This window comes from Eptesicus fuscus, chromosome 7 (assembly GCF_027574615.1).
Source record: "Eptesicus fuscus isolate TK198812 chromosome 7, DD_ASM_mEF_20220401, whole genome shotgun sequence".
Lineage (NCBI taxonomy): Eukaryota > Metazoa > Chordata > Mammalia > Chiroptera > Vespertilionidae > Eptesicus > Eptesicus fuscus.
Genome location: NC_072479.1, coordinates 16692410 through 16714889, shown reverse-complemented (window position 1 = coordinate 16714889; position 22480 = coordinate 16692410). Strand labels below are relative to the sequence as shown.

Below are 22480 nucleotides of genomic sequence, written 5' to 3'. Positions count from 1 at the left end.
GCAGCAGGACAGACTGAGGCCCCACTGCGTGGCATGACTACTTACTCCTCAGGCTCGCTGGCATCCTGAGCCCCATGACCTCTACATTAGCCGGGACCCAGGCTGGGCCCTGCTGCGCTCCCCCAACCAACCATTTGCCTAGGCTGCCGTTGGCGCCTTTCAGCAACCGGTAGCCCTGGAGTATTGGCGCGTGGGGTGAAGTGTGGGGGTGGGCGAATCTATGAAACCGCCCCCGACCCAGCATGGCCGGAGGGACCGTGGGATGTGGGTTTGTGGCTCAGGCCCGCTCCCCAGTCACCTGTAGCAGTTGTTGTGGTACTTGTTGTAGCTGCTCAGGGCTGTCAGGCACCCGACACAGATGGCGAAGGAGAAGAAGATCTGAGTGCCCGCGTCCATCCACACCTACAACAGGGAAAAGGCAAGAAAGCTGCACCCCAGGAACCAGGGCGTCAGGGCTCCGTGGGAGCACATGGACCACGGCTGAGCCAGGCACGGGCTAGGGATGACAAGAATCCTGTCCTCAGCCTGTGTAGGCCCCGCTGCGACCCTGCGACCCCCATGGGCTCTACTTCCTGAGCCCCCAGATGGGCTTTCCCGAGCACTACCACGATGGCATCGGCAGTAGGCATTGGAAGAAGACTGAAGGACCATGGTGGAGAGGGTGAGCAAGTGGGAGGGAGCTCTGGAGCTAAGCGAGGCCTGACAGCAGGCTTCTATAAAAGGACCAAAGCCCTGGTTCTGCCTCCATGTTCTCCTGTCCTGGGCCCTCCTGGAGGTGTGACCAGTTTGGAAGGAGTCCAGAGACAGGATCTCTAAGAGTTAATGGTCCGTGATATCAGTGCTACATGGGATGAAGCTTTTCCCCTCGTGCCCCAAACCCTCTGTGTGAAAAGCGGGAAGAGCAATCCTCAGCTCACCAGAAAGTCAAGAGGACGAACAGAAATGCATCTGCAAAGGGCTTTGTTCTCCCTGGGGGGGGAAGAGCTCTCCAGCTAAACACAGGGTATGTTGTTGTCACTGTTATCTCAGCTGCTGACCCAGCCTGCGCATGTTATGATTTAGGTCTAACAGCTAGAATAACATCCCAAAGAGAAAGAACATCAAGGCAAACAGGACTAGGCAACCCCGCAGACTGGAAGGAGGTGGGGTTCTGGGGCGACAGATCCTCCCAGGCACCTCCTGCCTTCGGAGGATGTGAGCTCTACGAGGGAGCGCCAAGCTCTGGAGGCCAGCAGTTGTCCCAACATCTCTGTGTTCCCGTTTCTTGACTGTTGTCTGGCTCTACCCCGTAAGCCCCACACAAGTGCCCACTTTCCTCTCACTGCATCAGGTTCCCAAGGCCCCCACACACCCAACCCTCAGCCTCGTTCTGTCCAAAGCTCCTAAGGCCCTACCTGTCCTCCCTCCCCCCCTAACATCGCCACCACCCTCAGCCTCCTCTGCTCTCTCTCTCTCTCTCTCTCGTCACACTCACCCACCAAAGTGCTGTTTTGTTCAGCATGATAGTGGGTCCCAGGGACCCGCTGGCAAGCTGACTACATCAGAATCACATTGATTCCTCAACCAGCATCCCCAGTGGAGACACTGAGTCTCTAGGGCTAAAGGAGAACCCAGAAATCTGTATCGTGTCCAGAGCTTCCTGGGTGATCCTACTGAGCAGTCAGATGTGGAAATCACTGCGCTACAGCCCCCAGGCTGGCGTCAGAGACGCATCCTGGCACTCACTCCTCTTGTTATATTTCCGTTTCTGCCGGAATGGGAAAAGAGCAGGGAAAGGTGGTGAAGGAAAGGGGGGAATATCTCCAGCCTCCTGTCCCCCTGCTCACTGTGGCTCCCATCCCCAAGGAATTCTGTGAGGCAGAAGCTGCCACCAAGGAAAAGGGCTCAGAGGCAGATCCAGAAGGGCCGCTACCAAGAAATAGTATGGAGGGTGGAAACACCGGGGAACTTTTTTAAACATGAGAGAAATTATAATGGGAAGGAGAGGGGTCATCAGGATTTATTCTAAAGCAAAAGAAGCATTCGGGTAAGAATGAAAAGAAAGAACCTGCACACAAGAATGGGGTGTTTACAAAATTCAGTTTGATGACAAAAGTTTGAGATTTTTGTTTGTTTTAATCCTCACATGAGGATATGTTTATTGATTTTAGAGAGAGGAAGGGAGAGGGAGAGGGAGAGAGAGAGATGTGAGATAGAAACATTGATCAGTTGTGTCCTATACGCCCCCCAATCGGGATCAAACCCCAAAACCTGGGTATGTGTTCTGACCTGGAATGGAACCCGCAACTTTTCGGTGTACGGGACAACGCTCCAACCAACTGAGCCACCCGGCCGGGGCTGAGGAGATGTTTTAAATCATTTTTTCTTCTAAAACTGTAAGGATTGGTCAACTCAGGAAAACTCGCTGACCTCTGGCCTGAAGGTCACCCTCTTCTGTCTCCCTCCTGCTCACTCAGTGGCTTACGAGCAGCGCTGAGCTTGTACAGCATGGATTTACCCCGGGGTCAGAGGTGCGGGGCTGGGGAGCGATGCTTCTCTGCCTGGGGCTCCCTCTGTCATGAGATCAGGTGATCTTTTATAACAGGCCGTCTGGCCCAGGAGGTTTGCTCGGGGTGCCTTGCAGCCACAGGGTGAGGTGGGCCCACACAGTGCTAGGGAAACTGCCCGGTGCCCACAGAGATGTCTGTGGCTGCCCACCTGCTGGCAGGGGTGCAAATCCTGTGCTTACAACGTTTTGTAAACTTGGGCTTGGGAAGAAAAATTGTGACTTGGCAGTTTACCTCACCCTGAGGGGGACAGACTAAGGCTGAGTTGGGAGGAGAGGTTACCGAGAACAGAGGAAAAGGCAGCAGGGGGCTGCGAGTTCAGAGCGAGAGGTCAGCTATGATGCCTCTGACTAAGGCCCCCTCACTGGGAGCTTGGCCAGCCCAGCTCTCTGCACAGCTGCTGCCTGACAAGCCTGCTGGGATAGGAGGAAGGAATGGGGTCAGAAGAAGGGCTGAAGGAGCCAGCAGAGCAAGCTGTTCTGTTCCCGCTGCAGGCGGCCCACTCCCTGCCTGTGCCAGGGGCCCTGGTTTCTGGAACAAAGCTCCAATGTGTCTTCGGCTGGGGCAGAAGACTAACCAAGAATAAAACCAGTGTGGAAGACCCTTGGGGGAGTGTGGGCAGAAAGGAACTCTCTGACGGCACAAAGGAAGAGAGTGTGAGCTCTGGGAGGTACAGAAAAGATGTTTCCAACTCTGAGTCCAGCCCCAAGGATTATTATACCTACTACTTTTAGGAAGGCAATAGTATGTAACGGAAAAAGCCTGGGTTTTGGAGTTAAAACGAGCTGGGTTCAATTACTAACTCTATTAACTACTAGCTGTATGATCTTAGGCAAGTCACTTAACCTCTCTGAACCTTACTTTTCTCATCGGGAAAATGGGAATAATATTAAATAAAATAATGTATGTAAAATGCCTAACATAAATATGAGTTCCCTATCCCACCTTCTGAGATAATAAAAAATAGCTAAAACTCTCAAATAATCAATGTTCTTTGGAAAATGGATATCATGGTGATTAATACAGCAGACTCCCTCGCCTCCTTTCTGTCTACATGGGTTCAGGCAGTGGGAAGCATCTGCAGGAGACTGGGGGCCAGAAGATTTCCCCACCGGTCATTATCCACCCCATGGATCACTTGTCCTTGGATAGGGTTCTCATTTAGCCTGGAGGGACAAGTGATTTGGTTCAAAGCCCTGTCATCAGGGCAGTGGGGTTGGGAGAGCCAGTTCGCAATAGGAATGTGAGAGAGCTGCATCCTTTGACCAGGTTTCCTTCTCTTTTCCCAGGTGCTAAGAAATAGAAACTAGGTGGTGTCCCACCTCCCACTCCCCAACAAGACAAACCGTAACTGCAGTTGTCAGCTCCTCCCAGGAATGTGACCTCACGCCAGTCTGGTTTAGAGTCATCTGCCCTCTAAAGACCCCTCCTGCCCTACCCCTTCCTAAGCAAAGGTGAGCCTGCCAGAAGCAATCCTCTTCTTCTGCCAGCAACTTCTCCATCCCGCCCAGGGTCTGCCCACGAAAACCTTCCAGTTTGTACAACTTTTGGGGCCACCCTTCTGTGTTCTAGATGGGATGACACCCAATTCATAAATCTTCATTTTAAAAAGAAGCATTTTATTTTATTTTTCAATTAAGTTGGCAAACATTATTATATTTGTCTCAGGTGTATATGAGGTCCCATAGATTTCAATGTACGACATCAAAATCAAAAGACTCAGTGATCCCAACCTTCTCCTTAAATAAATCCTTCATTAGAATCATTTAGCAGAGATTTAAAAGGTTCAACGAAGGCTCTTTGGACACCCTACCCCCCCAGCCCCTGCCCTTGCCAATCTAACAGAGGACAGTAGGACCGACAGAAGGAAAGAAACAAGTGCCCGAATAAAGCACACACTGCACCAGCGGCAGTTCCACGGGGGACGGAGACAGGCCCTGGGGAGCACCCGGACAGGCGGCAGCCCCCCTGCACACAAAGCCTGGCAGGAAAGGAGGACGCCAGAGGACCCAGCACCGTCTCTGCCCGCTCCCCACTCCCACGCTGAGCGCTCACGGAGAGAGGTCGTTGGTCTTTGGCCTTTGTGTTGGCTAGCAGGAATTTGTACCTTTCTCAAGTGCCAGGCAAATGCCAGTTGGAATTATCACACTTCCTGGGGGGGTGCCAACTACATTCAATTAGTGCTCTGGCAGGGCATCCACCCTGCAGGGGTTGCTCTGCTCACAGACAACAAGGGCCTCACTTCAGCATGGGGCCAGGGCCAGGCAGCCAACAAGGCAGGCAGCTCCAAAGCTCAGGACCAAGCCTGGCCCTTGAAACGTCATCCTTCCTGCACAGCCTGTGCTGGGAGTGGAAGGACGGTATCCTGGAGAGCGGATTTAAAGAGGTCTTATTCCCTCCAGTAACCCAGACACAGAATGATGGCCTTATTAACTCTCAGCGTTTAAAGCTATCTGCTCCACCTTCTTTATGTTTGCTGGAAGATATATATATACAAATGGGGACTTTGCCTTCAAGAGATTATAAAGTATGTGGAATTTTTATCACTCAGACCTGGATTCCAGGTGCAGGTGCAAGGACAGAAAATTCTTTAAGCTCTTCAGGCCTTCATTTCCTTATCTATAAAATAAGGGTATCTCGTTGACCGGCCGTGAGGATTAGCTGAAATAATGCATGTAAACCTCTTAATACCAGGGACACTGTAAGCACTCAACAGTGTTTAGCGGTAAATCGCTGATCAGGACAAACAAGGCACTGATCACAGAAGCCATAAACCCGTTCCAGAAATGCTGGACCCTCTCTCCTTTTTCTCTCTCGGCCCACCTGCCTGTCTCCTGGCCTGAACATGTCCCCTCCTTCCCAGCCTGACCTCCAAACAAAGGTGGGATTTGTGGCTCAGCTGCTCGGGGACCACGATGGCTCCCTCTCGCAGAGGGGATCCCCGCCAAACTCCGCACCTGTCCTCCAAAGCCTCCCTCCGCTCTGCCGCCCCAGACCTGCCTGCTGCCTACTCTCCATCACCCCTTTGGTGCAGATAAGCCATAGGGCTTATGAGTCACAAAATAACAGTGCACTCTGTTTGGCCTGCCGCTTGCTGTGTGACCTTTTTGCCTGCCGCTTGCTGTGGCCCCGTTTGCTCATCTGTGCAACGAGGAGTCTGCACTGCATGACCGCTGGAGCCCTTTTAGCTCCCATGGCGACGGCTCTACAGTTTGTCGCCAAAGCCGACTGCATCCCTGCGCCCCACTGGAGATGACGCAGCAGCCATCTGTAGCGCTGTCCTGACTAAGACATGGGAGGGGGAGGGGGAGGAGAAGGTGGGGGGGGGAGGAGGCAGAGGAGGAGGAGGAGGAGGAGGAGGGGGAGGAGGAGGGGGAGGAGGAGGGGGAGGAGGAGGAGGAGGAGGAGGAGGAGGAGGAGGAGGAGGAAGAGGAGGAGGAGGAGGAGGAGGAGGAGGAGGAGGAGGAGGAGGAGGAAGAGGAGGAGGAGGAGGAGGAGGAGGAGGAGGAGGAGGAGGAGGAGGAGGAAGAGGAGGAGGAGGGGGAGGGGGAGGAGGAGGAGGGAGAGGAGGAGCTCATGTCCCACCAGCAGACAGACCCTTGAGAAATACCCAGGGCGCGAGGCTACTTGACTCCATGGGGATGTTTCTGACTGCGGAGCCCCGGCAGCCCTGGTAGGGTTCAGGATGGAAGAACTCATAACTCCGCCAGGGGGCTGGGAGACTGGGATAACGGAGCTTCTGTATCACCCCAAATTCCGCACAAGGGGGAGCCCCTGCCTCTGCGGGAACCGAGTCGCCCGGAGGGGCTGTGGAAGCGAGTGCCGCTCCTTTTCTCTCGCTCCCTCCCGGCAATTTCAGTGACTGTGCTGGTGCCTCACCACTTAAAATGTTTGAACCGCCACCCACTCGTTCATCTTCTCCCGCCCGAAGTCTCCGCGGGGTCCCTGTCTGAGGCAGAGAGCCTCCAGCACGGAGGGAGGCTGTCAAACTTGTGCGCATGCTCCCGGGGGAAGGCCGGCACCGAGCTGGGAGCACATCTCAGGGTTCTGGGGGAGCTCCCCCACACCCCGGCCCTCCACCAATGGCGGCCAAACAGGAGATAGGAAACCCGCCAGAGGCAGCGGCTTCTTCCTTCAGGCCCCGCGTTACAAACCCCTCCGGTCAGCAAGCAGCACCGCCCCCTCCCCGTGCGGGCCCGGAGGAAGCTGGTTGAGGGGAGGGGAGGGGCGGGGCCTCTTGGTGACTGACAGCAAACTCAACACCCGCCCAGCTGGGAACTGGGCCTAGAGATGGGCCTTCTGACAGAGGGAGGGAGCCAGAGGGGGCTGATGGAGGGTTAGGAAACAGAGAAGAAGCTAGGTGTGAAATAAGATGGCCAAGGGGAGAAGTGCACAAAGGGGATGGGTAGATAGGGTCCAGCCCGTGAGTGAAGGCTGTAAGTGACATATTTGCCACTCCTGAGAAATATTACTAGGGCCTCAGGCCCCCCCTGGCTTCCCTGGCAGCTGTGAGCCAAGGAGGGGGACCACACGCAGCTGCTAACAGATGCCTGCCATCTTCCGGCCCATCGTGGATGCTTTAGGGTTGGGCCAGGGGCAGGGCTGGCCCACAGAGCACAGGGAAGGTCTGTAGCTCAAGCACCTCCAGAGCCACATGACAACCCTTGTCTGTGGCTTCTTACCTGGGGATCCCACAGACGTGTGAGATTTGGATACAGGTAAAACTGAATCCCTTGGGCTGCCCCAGGCAGTGTCACCCCTCGAATTAACAGGACCACCAGCATGAGGTAAGGGAATGTGGCTGTGAAGTACACCACCTGGCCAAGGGGCAGATGAGAGATAAGAAACTTGTGAGTAGGAGAGAGGGGGCTGGAGACCCAGCAGTGAGACTGGAGGCAGGAGCTCCCCAGCTACAGAAGAGGTCAGAGGGGTTCCCCATCTGCTCCTACCCTCTCACCTCAGTCCCACCTCCCCTAACTGTGAGCCCAAACCTCTCCTCTCCCCACTCCTGCCTAAAGCACTCACCCTCCCCCAACACATACCCAATAAATATTTGTTGAGTGACTGAATGAACTTAGGCATTTCCCAACAGGCATGTTGGAATTATGTCAAGGGATGTCAGGTATGAAAAGATCTGTAATACATGATCCCTGTCCTCACAGAGCTTACAAGCTTAGTGCAACCAGGCAGCCAGATTAGGAAGAAAGCCTTGCCAGAGGCCTCCAAGGCAGGCGTCTGGAGAACTCAGAATGCCCTTCTGATTCCTATACACCCTAGGGCAAAGAGTCCCCCCAACTTCTCAGGTTGATTTGGAATCATTTTGAGACTAATGATCTTAATGGAATTCCTTTTCCAAAGAAATGTTGCGCTAGGGAGCCATGAACTATGTTCTATTTGCAATGTGCCCGCATATGTGGTATATTCCAAGGTCAAATTCTTATGGAAGTGTCCTTCCCAACCCACCCACCCTCTCTCTCTTCCATTTAATTTCCCCGAAGAGCAGAAGGATTTGGGATTGAACTCAGGAGAGGCATAGAATCAAAGAGCAAGACTTACAAATCTTTGTTGGCTCATTCCCTCCCATCCTGACTAAGCTACAACTTAGGAAACTCTTGGGTAACTGAATCCCCAGTGAAGGCAGGGAGTCCTGGGATGGGAGGGCCAGGAGCTCTCGAACACGGACCTTGCCCGTGGACTTGACCCCCTTCCAGATGCAGAAGTAGCAGATGACCCAGGCAAGCAAGAGGCATATGGCTAGTTCCCAGCGCAGGGCCCCCAGGTGCTGGATGCCATCAGAGATCTTCAGGACCCGCCTCCTGGGGAGAGAAGGTTGAGCCAGGCTCCACTCTGCTGCCAGCCTCCATTTCGCGGCCCTTGAATCTCAGGCAGTGGAGCCATGCCTCCAGGCTCGTGTCCAAAGGCTTGTCAGCTCTTGTCACCTGAATCCATGAGGCTCTCCTTTGCCCAGAGATGGGGGTAGATATAAACTGAGGCAAATGTAAACTGCTCCCAGGTAAGTTTGCTCTGGGAGGCTGACTACCAATTTAACCTAGAGAAGGAGGTGCAAACACATTTTCTCAACCAGGGTTATAGGATGTTTTGATATGAGGAATCATGCCCTAGATGAATATCGGTATTGGGGAAGGGAAGATAAGAGACAATGCACATGCAGCTGAGGAGAGGAGGGCAGTTAGGGGTGTGGACACACGTGGGTGTGCACCAGCTAACAGGGGGGCGGACACGTGGGAGAGGAGAGGCAGGAGAATTCTCATCTCTGAAACCTGTTCTGCACTAACCACAAATACGGGCACAACAGAAAAAAGCCGCCAAGGCGACGGGGCCACCAACAAAGGAAATAGGAAATCTTGCCTGTCGTCCATTGGGAGTCACTACTTGCTGAGCCCATCCCCGTGGCCTTCTTCCACACACACAGCCCACCGTGGGATAAAAAACGGGCCTCACTTACTCCCAGAACTCGATGACAGGAGAGGTGGCATTCTCAGAGGTCACGTTCAGGGAGCCATTGGTCCTCTGGAACTCCACACAGTGTTCTACTCATGGGCCCCGGGGAAGGAAGCAAGAGAAAAATCATTAACCAGTATTTGGGGTGAAATTTCAGGAGAATGGAAGTGAGGTATCTGGAAGGAACTGGGCTGAAGTTGTCTATACAAAACATCCTTAAACACGTAACCTCGACAAGCCCACGCCACCCTCTCCCACATGCTTTTACTTGTCGGTTTCTAAATGTTTGGGTGCATATTCTTACTAAAGCGTGATCAGATGGCATCAGGAAAGACACACTTCAAAGTATACAACTATTCTCAGGGAAGTGTTGTGTGTAAAGTCATAACCTTTGGAGAATACTATGAAGCCTTCTAGGGACGTTACGCATCCAAGTCGCTAAAGAGCACGGGGACAGGTGCAAGAAAGCGCTGGCTGGAAGCCGGGCCCTCTCTCCAAGCCTCACACCCCTCATCTCCCAAACGACATGAGAATATCCCTTTGTGGGACCGACAGGGAATCAAATGAAAGCATGTCTGTAAAGTACTCAGTAAGTAGTAGCTCTTAATTATTTGTCCATGATTTTGGAGTTTCACATCGCATGTCGACAGTATTTTTTATACTTTATTAGTACAGTAATCTTCAAAAATATTAAGACAGATAGTGTTTTCCCCATCGTATGCATGAAGGAAGGGAGTCTGCTTAGAAAAGGACTGTCTTAGCTTGTAAGTGACTGAGGGCTAGAATCCAGCCCAGTGAGTTGTGTATGTTCTATCTTCAAAATACCTAGAATCTGACCTTTTCCATTGTCACCACTGCCACCACCCTGGCGCAGGTCACCACCATCTCATGCCTCCCCACTCCAGCCTGTACTCTTGCCTCCCTAGGGGTGGCAAATCTCCATACAGCAGTCAGAGTGACATTGTTAAAACTTAAGTCACGTTTTATGTCACGCCCCAGTTCAAAACTCTCCAACAGGTTTCCTATCCCACTCAGAGAAAAAAGCCAAAACCCCTTAAATCACCTCCAAGGCCCTCTTTAATCTACCCATCTCCTCTGGCCTCGCCTCCCACTGCTGCTGCTCACCTGCTCCAGCTACACCACCCCTGTTGTTCCGTGGGTGCTATTGGCACTGGTGCTCCAGGGCCTTCGACTGGGAGCCCCTGCCACCTGGTGTCTGTCTCCTGTTGTCTCAGTGGCTCACTCCCCAGCCTCCTTAGAGCATTGCTCCTGTCATCTTCTCCGTAAAGCCTTCACTGATGACCCATTTAAAATTACACCCCCGCCCCTAAAACTCCCAAAATCTCTTCCCTGTTTTATTTTTCTCCACAGCCCTTCTCACATGATACCTATTACTTATTTATTTTCTGTATGGTCTGTCTGTCTCCTGTCACTAGAATGACAATTCCATGCAGGCAGGGACCTTCGTTTTTACGTTACCACATCCTCGGTTCTTAGAACAGAGTTGGAGCTCAATAATATCTGTTGGATGGCAATGCCAGTCGAGCACTGTTTTCACTAGACATGTCACTTTCCTCGAAGCTTCAGCACACCAAGATTTCCCCGCGTCAGGACAGGCCGTCCTGCACTATTCTAGATGCCCGGCTCGGAGTGAAACCAGACTCGCTAGGAGAAATGTCCAAAATGTCAGGGAGCAGGAGACTTGGGTGTTGCATTTGCCTCAGAATTGTCTCAGAGAGACCCCACCCCCAATCAAACAAGGCAGGCCTAAAGCAAAAATCCTAGGCCACCAAAAAGTCACACAATTTTATAAGAGGAACTCCACTGAGATCTGGATAAAGTCACCATCTGACAAGCTGGTTGTCAAGGGTATTTCAGTGCACATAGATGGAAGAGAGGAAGGAAAGAAGGAGGGAGGGAGAGAGGGAAGGAGGGAGGGAGGGAGGGAGGGAGGGAGGGAGGGAGGGAAGGAGGGAGGGAGGGAGGGAGGGAAAATATCGTACAAAGAAATATTAGAATATAACATATTTTTAAAACTTGATTCATTCAACAAATATTTTTAGTGCTTGTGATGTAGCCAGCACTGTGCTAGGCACAAAGGCCATAGAGATAAAGACATCTTTTCTGCCTTCAAGCTCTTGCTGGTCTTTGGGCAAACCAGACCAACAAACAGATGAAACGCATGTAGGAGCCTCAGCAGGGCCAGGGGTCAGTGCAGGTACTGCCAAGAACCGAATGCACCTGAGGGTGGCAGGGGAAGTACCTCCAAGATTTGACTTTTCACTCGAAATTAGTGGATTGGAGGTGGTGGCAGAGATTGGCCAGGGAATACCTGAAAAGGGAGCATAAGTTTTAAGGGCAAGAGGGGCCTTGAACATGATGCTGACCATTGCAGAAATGCACCTCCCTGGCCAGTAACTGATTCAAACTCCAGTTCAGAGCTGAGTAATTTATCTGAACCAGAAAAAGTAATAGGAGCACAGCTAGGGCCTCACTGACAGGCCCTGAGAGGTGTCTGGGCACAGAGTGCAAGACAAGATGCTGAGACCCACACAGGACATGTCCAGTGGGTTCTTCATCTGCGCCAGCCAAAGGGCAGTCACTAGCCACAGGTGGCTCTTTACATTTAAATGATTAAAGTTCAATAAAAAATTTAAAAATTCAGTTCTTCACACACACGAGCCATTTCAAGTACTCGATAATCACATGTTGGCTACCATTCCAGATAGTACCGCATCACAAAGTTCTTTTGGATAGCACTACCCTAGGTATTTTTAAGTTTTCATTCCTTTCAATTCATTAGACTTAGTAGTTTTAATGCCACAGGTGGCTCTTGTAGTCTTGCAGGCACAAGAGAAAATTAATTGCTATTATAAATTATATTGATGACATACAAAACAGCTCCTTCCCTGGGTAAAGCCAGGTGAATTGTGAGTTGGAGAGACCTAAAACAGTATCAGAGAGAAGGCATGAGAAACAAGAAAATGTACAAACAATATATACAAATACCAAACTAACAATATTTCAAACTGGAATAAATAAATACTAGTAACTAAACTACATAAATAGTTCTATTTGCATACATGAATTCATAATACAGTAATTGAATACATTTTGCTTCTGATGCTGGTGAAATCTCACTCTTATCTTTGGTATTCACTCCCCAGATTTCTAGTGAGTCCCAAATTATAGCTGGGAATCGGGTTGCCTGGAATAAGGGGACAATCCCACTCCTGGTTCATGTGGCAGAGCAGCTGGAGGAAACGGATTCGGAGATGACCTTACCTGTATTCCACTCATGGCGGCAGCTTCCCCAGGGAAGGTCGATGGTGAAGCTGCTGAAGAGGTAGAAGAGGGCCCAGGCCAGGACAATGATGTAGTAGGCATTGAGGAGGATGAGGATCATCTGGGAGGCATAGCCGATGCCTGGAGGGAAAGGGGCAGAATTGAGCCAGGGACAGTGGACAGATTTCTCACACACTGCTCACCCCTGCTTAACAGAGGGTTTGGGCTCCACTGTCAGTGTCCTAAAACAAGAAGTGCTGGATATAAGCATAACCAATGGACACAGACACCAGGGGGTGAGGGCATGAATGGGAGTAGGGGGGAGCTATGGGGGGATAAGGACACATATGTAATACCTTAATCAATAAAGAAAGAAGAAGAAGAAAAAGAAGAAGTGCTGGAGCCATGGCTCCCAGCTCTCCTCTCCCTCCCCAGCAGGCAGGTGTGCTGCTCGCTCCAACAGCCCTGGTCAGGAGGGGACCTTTCTCCCAGACTCTGCTGCCCTGTCTTGGCTTCCTGTGCACTGACATCTCTATAACGTTCTGAAAGTTCACCAAGTCGAGGTTATTTTGTAAATGGGTAGACTAACTCCGAGATTCCAATAGTTAATGTTCCCCAGAATTAGTCTGATATATTTCTGAAATATAAAAACATCTGTTAATAGCAGGAACAGATAATTGTCATAAGAGAAAATACAAATAGATCCTCCCTAATAATTGCAGGTGTGCAAAATCAAACAACACTGAGGTACCATTCTGCAACTACAGCCCGAGTGAAATTTTTTACAAATGATATAGCTCAATAATTTCCATACTTGTCTGCATATTAGAATTACCTGGAGATATTTTAAAAATTCCAAAGCCTAGGCCAGACTCCAGACCAATTAAATCATAATCTGGGGGTGTGGTACAGGATGTTTTGAAGGTCCCCAGGTGGTTCCAATATGTGGAGGAGTTTGGGAACCACACATAATTTAGAGTTATTAAAAATAGAAGGGAAGGATGCTTACTCATGTCTAGTGACACTGTAAATCAGTATAACACTTCCACAGGACAATTTAATAAGCCAGATTAAGAGACATCAGTTTGACCGACCATTTGATCCAGTGATCCTAATCCTGCAAATTTATGCCAAAGAAATAATTCCCCAAAAAGGGGATGGAGGGAAATCTATGTCAACAAATACACATGATAGCAGAACTTAACAATTTTATAAGTAATTGAAAATAAGAAAAAGCCCAAAACAAAGAACTGTTAAGTAAATTATAATATATCTACTTGCTGACAGTTTATATAATCATTAAATGTTGTATATAGAATAGAAAATAACACTGACTATAAAACAGAGCTATAAACTGTGTGTATTCCATGCTAATAGATATGTAAACTCTATGTAGATAGAAATAAATACCCCCCCCAAACTGGAAACAATCCAAATATTCTTCAATGGGTGAATGGTTAAACTGTGATATATCCATATCATGGAATACTACTCAACAATGAAAAAGAATGAACTATTGATAAAAGAACAGGCTAGATGACTCTTAAGGGCATCATGCTGAGTGAAAAAGCCAAGAGGTTATATTTTATATGTTTCCATCTATACAACATTCTCAAAATGACAAAATTATAGAGATAGAGAGCAAATTAGTGATTGCTTGAGGTTAGGGGCGGGCAGGTGGGGTAATGTGACTATAGAGGAGGAGCACAACAGATCTTTGTGGCAATGGAACAGTTCTGTATCTTGATTGTGGTGGTGGTTACACAAAGCTGCACACCAGAGTGATAAAATTACACAGAATTATACAAATGAGTGCAAGGAAAACTGGTGAAATCTGAATAAGGTCTGTGGATAGTACCAATGTCAATGTCCAGCTTGTGATATTGTTCTATAGTTATGCAATACTAGAGGCCCAGTGCACGGATTCATGCACCAGTGGGGTACCTCGGCCTGGCCTGTGGGGACTGGGCAGAAATTGGCAGTCCGACATCCCCCAAGGGGTCCCTGATTGCCAGAGGGCACAGGCCAGGCTGAGGGACCCAGCCCAATTCCCATAGGCCAGGCCGAGGGACCCCACCAGTGCATGAATCTATGCACCAGGCTTCTAGTATGCATATAAGATCTTTGGTTAATCTCTTCCTGTCCTCTCCCTCCCCTCTTCCCTCTGAGATTCATCAGTCTGTTCCATGTTTCCATGACTGTGCATTGAGCATCTGGCCCCTGGTGGTCAGTGCGCATCATAGCTATTAGTCGAATGGTAGAACAGTCGAATGGTCACTTAGGCTTTTATATATATAGATATTACCATTGAGGAAAACTGCATGAAGTATACAGACGACCTTTCTGTACTATATTCTTGCAACTTTCTGTGAATATATAATTATTTCCAAATAGAAACTTACAAAAATCCTACATAAAGAGAAATATTGAAATAAAACACCCTAAATTTTAACCTTTTGCACTCGGATGTCGAGTGTGACTCACACGGTTAGCATTAGAATAAAGGAATCGAGAAAAAAGCAAGCGAGTGCAAAGGGTTAAATAGCTGTTGTGTCAAGATGGTAGAATCCTATCTAATAAAGAGGTAATATGCAAATTGACCATCACTCCAACACACAAGATGGCTGCCCCCATATGGTCAAAGATGGCCGCCCCCATGTGGACACAAGATAGCCGCCACAAGATGGCCAGCAGGGGAGGGCAGTTGGGAGGGACCAGGCCTGCAAGGGAGGGCATTTGGGGGCAATCGGGCCAGCAGGGGAGGGCAGTTAGGGGCAACCAGGCTGGCAAGGGAGGGCAGTTAGGGGTGACCAGGCCAGCAGGGGAGGGCAGTTGGGGGCGACCAGGCTGGCAAGGGAGGGAAGTTAGGGGTGATCGGGCCAGCAGGGGAGGGCAGTTAGGGGCAATCGGGCTGGCAGGGGAGCAGTTAGGCATCTATCAGGCTGGCAGGGGAGTGGTTAGGGGTAATCAGGCTGGCAGGCAGAAGTGGTTAGGGGCAATCAGGCAGGCAGGCAGGCAAGCAGTTGGGAGCCAGCAGTCCTGGATTGTGAGAGGGATGTCCGACTGTCCGTTTAGGCCCAATCCTGGGATTGGGCCTAAACAGGCAGTCGGACATCTCTTGAGGGGTCCCAGATTAGAGAGGGTGCAGGCTGGGCTGAGGGACCCCCCCCCTCCATGCATGAATTTCATGCACCGGGCCTCTAGTTATTATAATATTTTCCCATTTAAAATTCTCTTTTAAAATGTTTTGTAATTGATTACATATATTTTGAAAATATAAAATTATTGTTATATATATTAGTATATATTTTAAATATATAACTAAAATAGTTTTGCACTCTACTTATTTATCCCATCCTCATCACCATCTTCTCCATAGCTCAGTACTGGGCCCATAAATGGAGGGTTTAACATAACGACACAGAATCTTATCTCAATCAGCATGGCTGCTAAACCACTCAACCATTTCAAATAGATTTATTATCCCCAATGTAGATACACCGGAATCAGAACACAGCTACTCACCCTCAAAGATGGGGCAGATCTTCCTCCAAGCTGTGATGCCTCCCTGGCTAGTGTACTGGCCCAGTGCTGTCTCCAAAAGGAAAATAGGAATGCCACAGGTGAAAAGGAAGATGAGGTAGGGGATGAAAAAAGCACCTGTGGGTAGGAAACAGGATGTCTGTTACCTAGCACTAGCCTCCTCATGGTCCACATTCATCTTTTCCAATTTCCACTCCATACTTCCCATCAGCATCCCAGGGGTGGGGGGTCGTGAAACACTGCAGGGGAATCTGTCCAGGTGTCTGGAACCATAGCAGAGATCTACAGTCACCAAGTTATCTAGAACCTAACCAGTCCCTTTTTTTTTTTTTTCACTTTGAAGTTTCAATCTATACCTACCAAGTTTTGCTCCCTGAAGAACATCAATTATTGCCTAAATAACACATAGCCTGTGGCAATAACAAGGAGTTCACTGAATGATGAATGTCCAGAAGCATTAATACAGCCCAAGGACTTTAATTATTTTTAAGAAAATGATTGCTCTTAGAGTTAAATATGAACTTTAAGGGGGCTGAAATAAAATTTCCTTTTAGTAACCCTTTCTGCTTTTGTTTTCATAATCATTGGATGAGAGAAGTCTACTGATGCTAGAAGTGCTAACATTTTCTCCACCAGGGACCTTTATCTGCTGGCAAAGTAGACAGGGGAGTTCATAGAGTACCAGAGAGGAGAGACATGCACAGAGCGGGAGATCCAAATATCTGCAGAGGGTCTCCTTCTAGCTTTCAACTGAGTACTGGTCAGCACTTACATGTGAGGAAACCACCCAAGGTGAAGGGGGAAAAAACATTCAAAAGATTGAGATTATGGTGCTCACATGGGGCTTGGAAGAGAGACTGTTCCCACCAGCCACACTGGATAATCTCAGAACTCAGGGCATTGGGAAGAGAAGGCATTTCCTCAGTTGTGGGCATAATTAGTCCTAGATTGAACACAACTCTAGCTCTGCCTAACAAATCTTAAAAGCAAAACCCAAAGGATCAAATAACTTCACTGATCCCAGGAAAAAGCTCAAGAATATTTATAAAACTAAAAAAATACTCAGCAACCAGTAAGGCAAAAATAACCAGGTCTGACATCCAATCAAAAATTACCAGGAAGACAGGAAATCAAGATGGCGGCATAGGTAAACACCTGAAATTACTGTCTTGCACAACCACTTCAAAACTACAACTAAAAGAGAAAATGGACATCATCCAGAACCACAGGATGGCTGGCTGAGTGGAAATTCTACAAGTAGAAGGAAAGAGAAAAGCACACTGACACTCAGAGGAGGTGCAGAAGTAAAGTGCAGAGGAACGGAGGCGCACGCGCGTGCATAAAAAGGGCTGGCAATGGAGGACACGGTTGTCTTTTTCAATCTGGAGGGAGACACAAGCTCCTGACTGCTCTGAACTCCAGTTCCGAGTGAGACTCTGGGGACCCAGACTCATATGCGGAGAAAATGGACTGTCTGGCAAAACTCAAGGGAGGCTTTTGATCAGAGGTGCTTGCAGCGATTACCAAGGGACACTGAGACCCGGGGGCCTCTTAGGGCAGGGCTGAGGATCAGCCATAGCTGTTTGCTCCACCCTGTTGATTCCCTGAGACCCCACCCCACCCAAGCTGTGTGCAGAGGCTTATGCATATGAATGTCCTGGCCCTTTGCAACCTAAAATTACCTAACAACAACAAAAAAAACACACCAAAAATAAATAAATAAATAAAATTACCTAACAAACTGCAGCTGGGTCAGAGAGCCCCAGAACTTCCAAAAGAAAGCCCAAGGCCCCACAGCAGCTTGCATTACTTCACAGCTTGGCCTCATCTGGGCACCTCCAAAACCCAAACAAAGAAGATGAATCTGCAGATCTCTCCATAGCTCCTGCTGGGTGGCCTCAGGCAGAGCTAAATTTGCACCTCCTTGGAGATCCAAGAGACAATGTACCCAGTGGTCAGAGTGGGACCATCCAGATTACAATTCCTCAGATCCATAAGGGACACACTCAAGGGGCAGACTCAGTGAGCACTAAAGCCCCACTGAAGCAAGTCTTGCCTCATAAAGGTGTCTCCAGCACAGAAGTTCTCCCACCGTAGACACAGCTGATCCTCACAACCAATTGGCTTGGAGGTCAATTCCTCCCAGTGATACCAACAACAATCAAAGTTTAACTACAACAAGACTGTGCACACAGCCCACAAAGGGGTGCACCAAGAGTGTCCACCTCAGGTAACTGGGGAGGCTGAGCCACTGGGCCCTATGGGACACCTAGCACACAAAACCACTCTATCAACACAGGGAAGCAGCCAAAATGCAGAGACAAAGAAACAGGTCACAGATTACAGAAATGGAGGAAAGCAAACTACTGGATATAGAGTTCAAAACCACGATTATAAGGTTTTTCAATAATCTTCGAAAAACCACCGACAAATTTAGTGAGACCCTTGAGGATATGAAAAAGGACCAACTAGAAATTAAGCATACACTGACTGAAATAAAGAATAATATACAGAGGTCCAACAGCAGACTAGAGGATTGCAAGAATCAAGTCAAAGATTTGAAATAAAAAGAAGCAAAAAACACCAAACCGGAAAAGCAAAAAGAAAAAAGAATCCGAAAATATGAAGATAGTGTAAGGAGCCTCTGGGACAACTTCAAGAGTACCAACATCCAAATTATAGGGGTGCCAGAAGAAGAGAGAGAGCAAGATATTGAAACCTATTTGAAAAAATAATAACAGAAAACTTCCCCCACCTGGTGAAAGAAATAGACTTACAAGTCCAGGAAGCTCAGAGAACCCCAAACAAGAGGAATCCAAAGAGAACCACACCAAGACACATCATAATTAAAATGCCAAGAGCAAAAGACAAAGAGAAAATCTTAAAAGCAGAAAGAGAAAAACAGTTAGTTACCTACAAGGGAGTACCCATATGACTGTCAGTTGATTTCTCAACAGAAACTATGCAGGCCAGAAGGGAGCGGCAAAAAATATTCAAAGTGATGAATAGCAAGAACCTACAACCAAGATTACTCTACCCAGCAAAGTTATCATTCAGAATTGAAGGTCAGATAAAGAGCTTCACAGATAAGAAAAAGCTAAAAGAGTTCATCACCGCCAAACCAGTATTATATGAAATGCTGAAAGGTATTCTTTAAGAAGAGGAAGAAGAAGAAAATGGTAAAGATAAAAACTATGAACAACAAATACATATCTATCAACAAGTGAATCTAAAAATCAAGTGAATAAAAAATCTGATGAACAGAATAAACTGGTGAATATAGTAGAATCAGAGGCATAGAAAGGGAGTGGACTGACAATTCTCAGGGGGAAGGGAGTGTGGGAGTGTGGGAAGAGATTGGACAAAAATCTTATACCTATGAACGTGGACAGTGGGGTTGGGGGAGGTAAGGGCATGGAATGGGGTGGGAACCTGGTGGTGGGGAGCTATGGGGCGAAAAAGAGGAACAACTGTAATAATCTGAACAATAAAGATTTATTTTTTTAAATTACCAGGAAAATATTACGCATAATTAGTAGATAGATCAATCAATAGAAGCCAACCTATGACTTGCACAGATGTTAGAATAAGTAAATGAGGACATTAAGATACCATCCTACCTTATAAAAGAGTAATATGCAAATTAACCATCATTCTGCTACATGCACAAGCCACGCCCACCAGCCACGCCCATCAGCCAATCAGAGCGAGTATGCAAATAAACCCAACCAACATGGCTACAGCCACAGAGAGCAGAAGGGAGGCTTGGGTTTCCCAGGCAATGGATGAAGCCAAGCTTTCCACCTGCCATTCCCAGCCTAAGCCTCCACTCAAGGCTACAAAGTTTCAATTATAGAAGGTAAACAAATCCAAACAGAAATGGCGGCAGCCACGGAGCTGGAAAGAGCAGGAGGCTAGGGTTGCCCCCCACTTTCTGCACACCCTGGCCGGCCCAGGCCTCCGCTTAAGGCTACAAAGTTTCAATTATAGAAGATATACACAAACCCCAACAGAAACAGCTGCCGGCCAAGGAGCAGGAGGCTTGGCTCCACTCCAGGCTACAAAGTTTCAATTGTAGAAGGTAAATAAATTCCAGATACCAGGGCCTCCACTTGAGTCGCCAGGGGGCATGGCTGGCCTGCAAACCACCACAGGCCCCTCGCTTAGGCCTCCCCACGCCCCAAGGGAACCCCCACCCTGATCCGGGACACCCTTCAGGGCAAACCAGCTGGCCCCCACCCCTGCACCAGGCCTCTATCCTATCTAATAAAAGACTAATATGCAGATTGACCATCACTCCAACACACAATATGAATGCCTCCATGTGGTCAAAGATCCTGCCCCCATGTGGACACAAGATGGCCACCACAACATGGCCAGCAGGGGAGGACAGTTGAGAGGGACCAGTCCTGCAAGGAAGGGCAGTTGGAGGCTATCAAGCCTGCAGGGGAGGGCAGTTAGGGGTGACCAGACCGGCAGAGGAGGGAAGTTGGGGGCAAACAGGCTGTCAGGGGATCAGTTAGACATCAATCAGGCTGGCATGGGAGTGGTTAGGGGGTGATCAGACTGGCAGGCAGAAGCGATTAGGGGAAATCAGGAAGGCAGGCAGGCAAGCAGTTGGGAGCCAGCAGTCCTGGATTGTGAGAGGGATGTCCCAGATTGGAGAGGGTGTAGGCTGGGCTGAGGCACACCCCCACCACCACCCCCATGCACGAATTTCGTGCACCGGGCCTCTAGTCCTATATAATAAAAGGGTAATATACAAATTGACCCTAACGGTGGAATGACCAGAATGACCATTTGACCAGTCACTATGAAGCGCACTGACCACCTCTCAGTCCCTTTCCCTAGCCAGCAGGCTCTGATCGCCCGATGGCAAAAGGGGAACTGGAGTGGATGGCGGTGGGGGGTGGAGCCGGCTACAGGCAGCCAGGGAAGATGGTCCTGATCGCAGGCCAGGCCTATGGACTGTACCTGTGCATGAATTTCATGCACCGGGCCTCTAGTAGTTATTATAATTGTGTTCCATGTGCTCAAAAAGTATTCTCTAATAAAGATATTGAAAGATCCAAATCAAACTTCTAGAAATAAACCTCAAAATGCATGAGATGAAAAATAAAATGGCCCTGATCAGTGTTGCTAAGTGGTTAGTGTGTCATCCTGTGCAAGGAAGGGTCACAGGTTCTATTCCCATTTAGGGCACATACCCAGGTTGCAGGTTGGATACCTGGTGGGGGCACATGCGTGAGGCAAGAACTGATGGATGTTTCTCTCTTTCTCTCTCCCTCTGCCTCTCTCTCTCTCAAATCAATAAAAACATGTCCTCGGTGAGGATTTTTTAAAAAGAAGAAAAATACAATGGATAGGAATAATGGGAGATTAGACATAGCAGAACTTGACCCACAGAAGAAATTATTCAAAATAAAACACAGAGGAAAAAGAGAATAAAACAAAAAAGCAGGCATCAGTGAACTGTGGGATAACTTTAAGCAGCCTAATATACTTATAATTGAAGCTCTGAAGGAGACAAAAGAGAGGGGCCAAAATTTTTTTGAAGAAATAATGGTTGAAACTTTTCCAAATTTGATGAAAACTATAAATCCACAGACCCAAGAAGCCCATTGAGCCCCTAAATAAGAAATGTGAACATGGGGCATTATAGTAAAATTATTTAAGCCAGCAATTAAGAGTTTTTTACAAGATATCTTAAAAGGAACCAAAAAGGTGGAAGGACATATGCACAGAAGAACAAAGATAAGGAAGACATCATATTTCTCATTGGAAGCAATGCAAGTGAGAAGGTAGTGATGAGGGAGCACATTTGTTAAAGTTCTAAAGGAAAAAATTGTCAAGTTAGGATTCTATATCCAATAAGTATACCGTTCAAAAGTGGAAATGAAAAAAATGCTTCCTAAGACATGCAAAACCAGAAAGACTCCATCACCAGTAAGCAGATCTGCACTAGAAGAAATGTTAAAGAAAGTCCTTCAGGCAGTGGGAAACAATGCCACAGAGAAATGTGAATCTACACAAAGAAATGATGAATATTAGAAATGATAACTATATACATAGGTAAATATGTAAGAATTTTTTGTTATTATTCAAATCTATTTCATTAAACAAAAATAATAACAACATACTGTGGAGTTTATAACATATGAAAAAGTAAAACATGTAACAACAAGAGCACAAAGGTCAGGAGAGAAATGGAAGTGTATTAGTGTGAGATTCTTATTTGTAAAGTGGTATATCATTGGAAGGTAAACTGTGGTAAGTTAAAGATGCATATTATGAAACCTATAGCAATCACTAAACTAACACAACAAAGAGGGATAGCTAATAAGCCAACAAGGAAGAAAGTTGACAATAGAAAAATAAAAAATATCTAATTAATCTAAAATAGCAATTTTCAACCAGTGTGCCACAAGAATGTTTAAAACATGCAATACGCCCTAACCAGTTTGGCTCAGTGGATAGAGCATCGGCCTACGGACTCAAGGGTCCCAGATTCGATTCCAGTCAAGGGCATGTACCTTGGTTGCAGGCACATACCCAGTGGGGAGTGTGCAGGAGGCAGCTGATCGATGTTTCTGGCTTTCTATCCCTTCCCTTCCTCTCTGTAAAGAATCAATAAAAAATAAAAA

The 22480-nt window shown here is 48.0% G+C and overlaps 1 protein-coding gene across 2 annotated transcripts in view; it reads right to left on the bottom strand.

The window, feature by feature from the left end:
• Positions 1 to 22480, bottom strand: part of SLC6A13 (solute carrier family 6 member 13) — a 48323-nt gene that overhangs the window by 6013 nt on the left and 19830 nt on the right. Inside the window, exons 2-7 of one of the 2 annotated variants that reach the window (XM_008160667.3) lie at positions 15819 to 15953; positions 12294 to 12434; positions 9013 to 9097; positions 8230 to 8362; positions 7229 to 7363; positions 299 to 402 (exon numbers count right to left, since the gene is read on the bottom strand). In XM_008160667.3, coding sequence (XP_008158889.2) covers positions 299 to 402; positions 7229 to 7363; positions 8230 to 8362; positions 9013 to 9097; positions 12294 to 12434; positions 15819 to 15953 — 733 coding nt within the window. The remainder of the gene's footprint in view (positions 1 to 298; positions 403 to 7228; positions 7364 to 8229; positions 8363 to 9012; positions 9098 to 12293; positions 12435 to 15818; positions 15954 to 22480) is intronic. The other variant, XM_054719711.1, reaches the window with a different exon arrangement.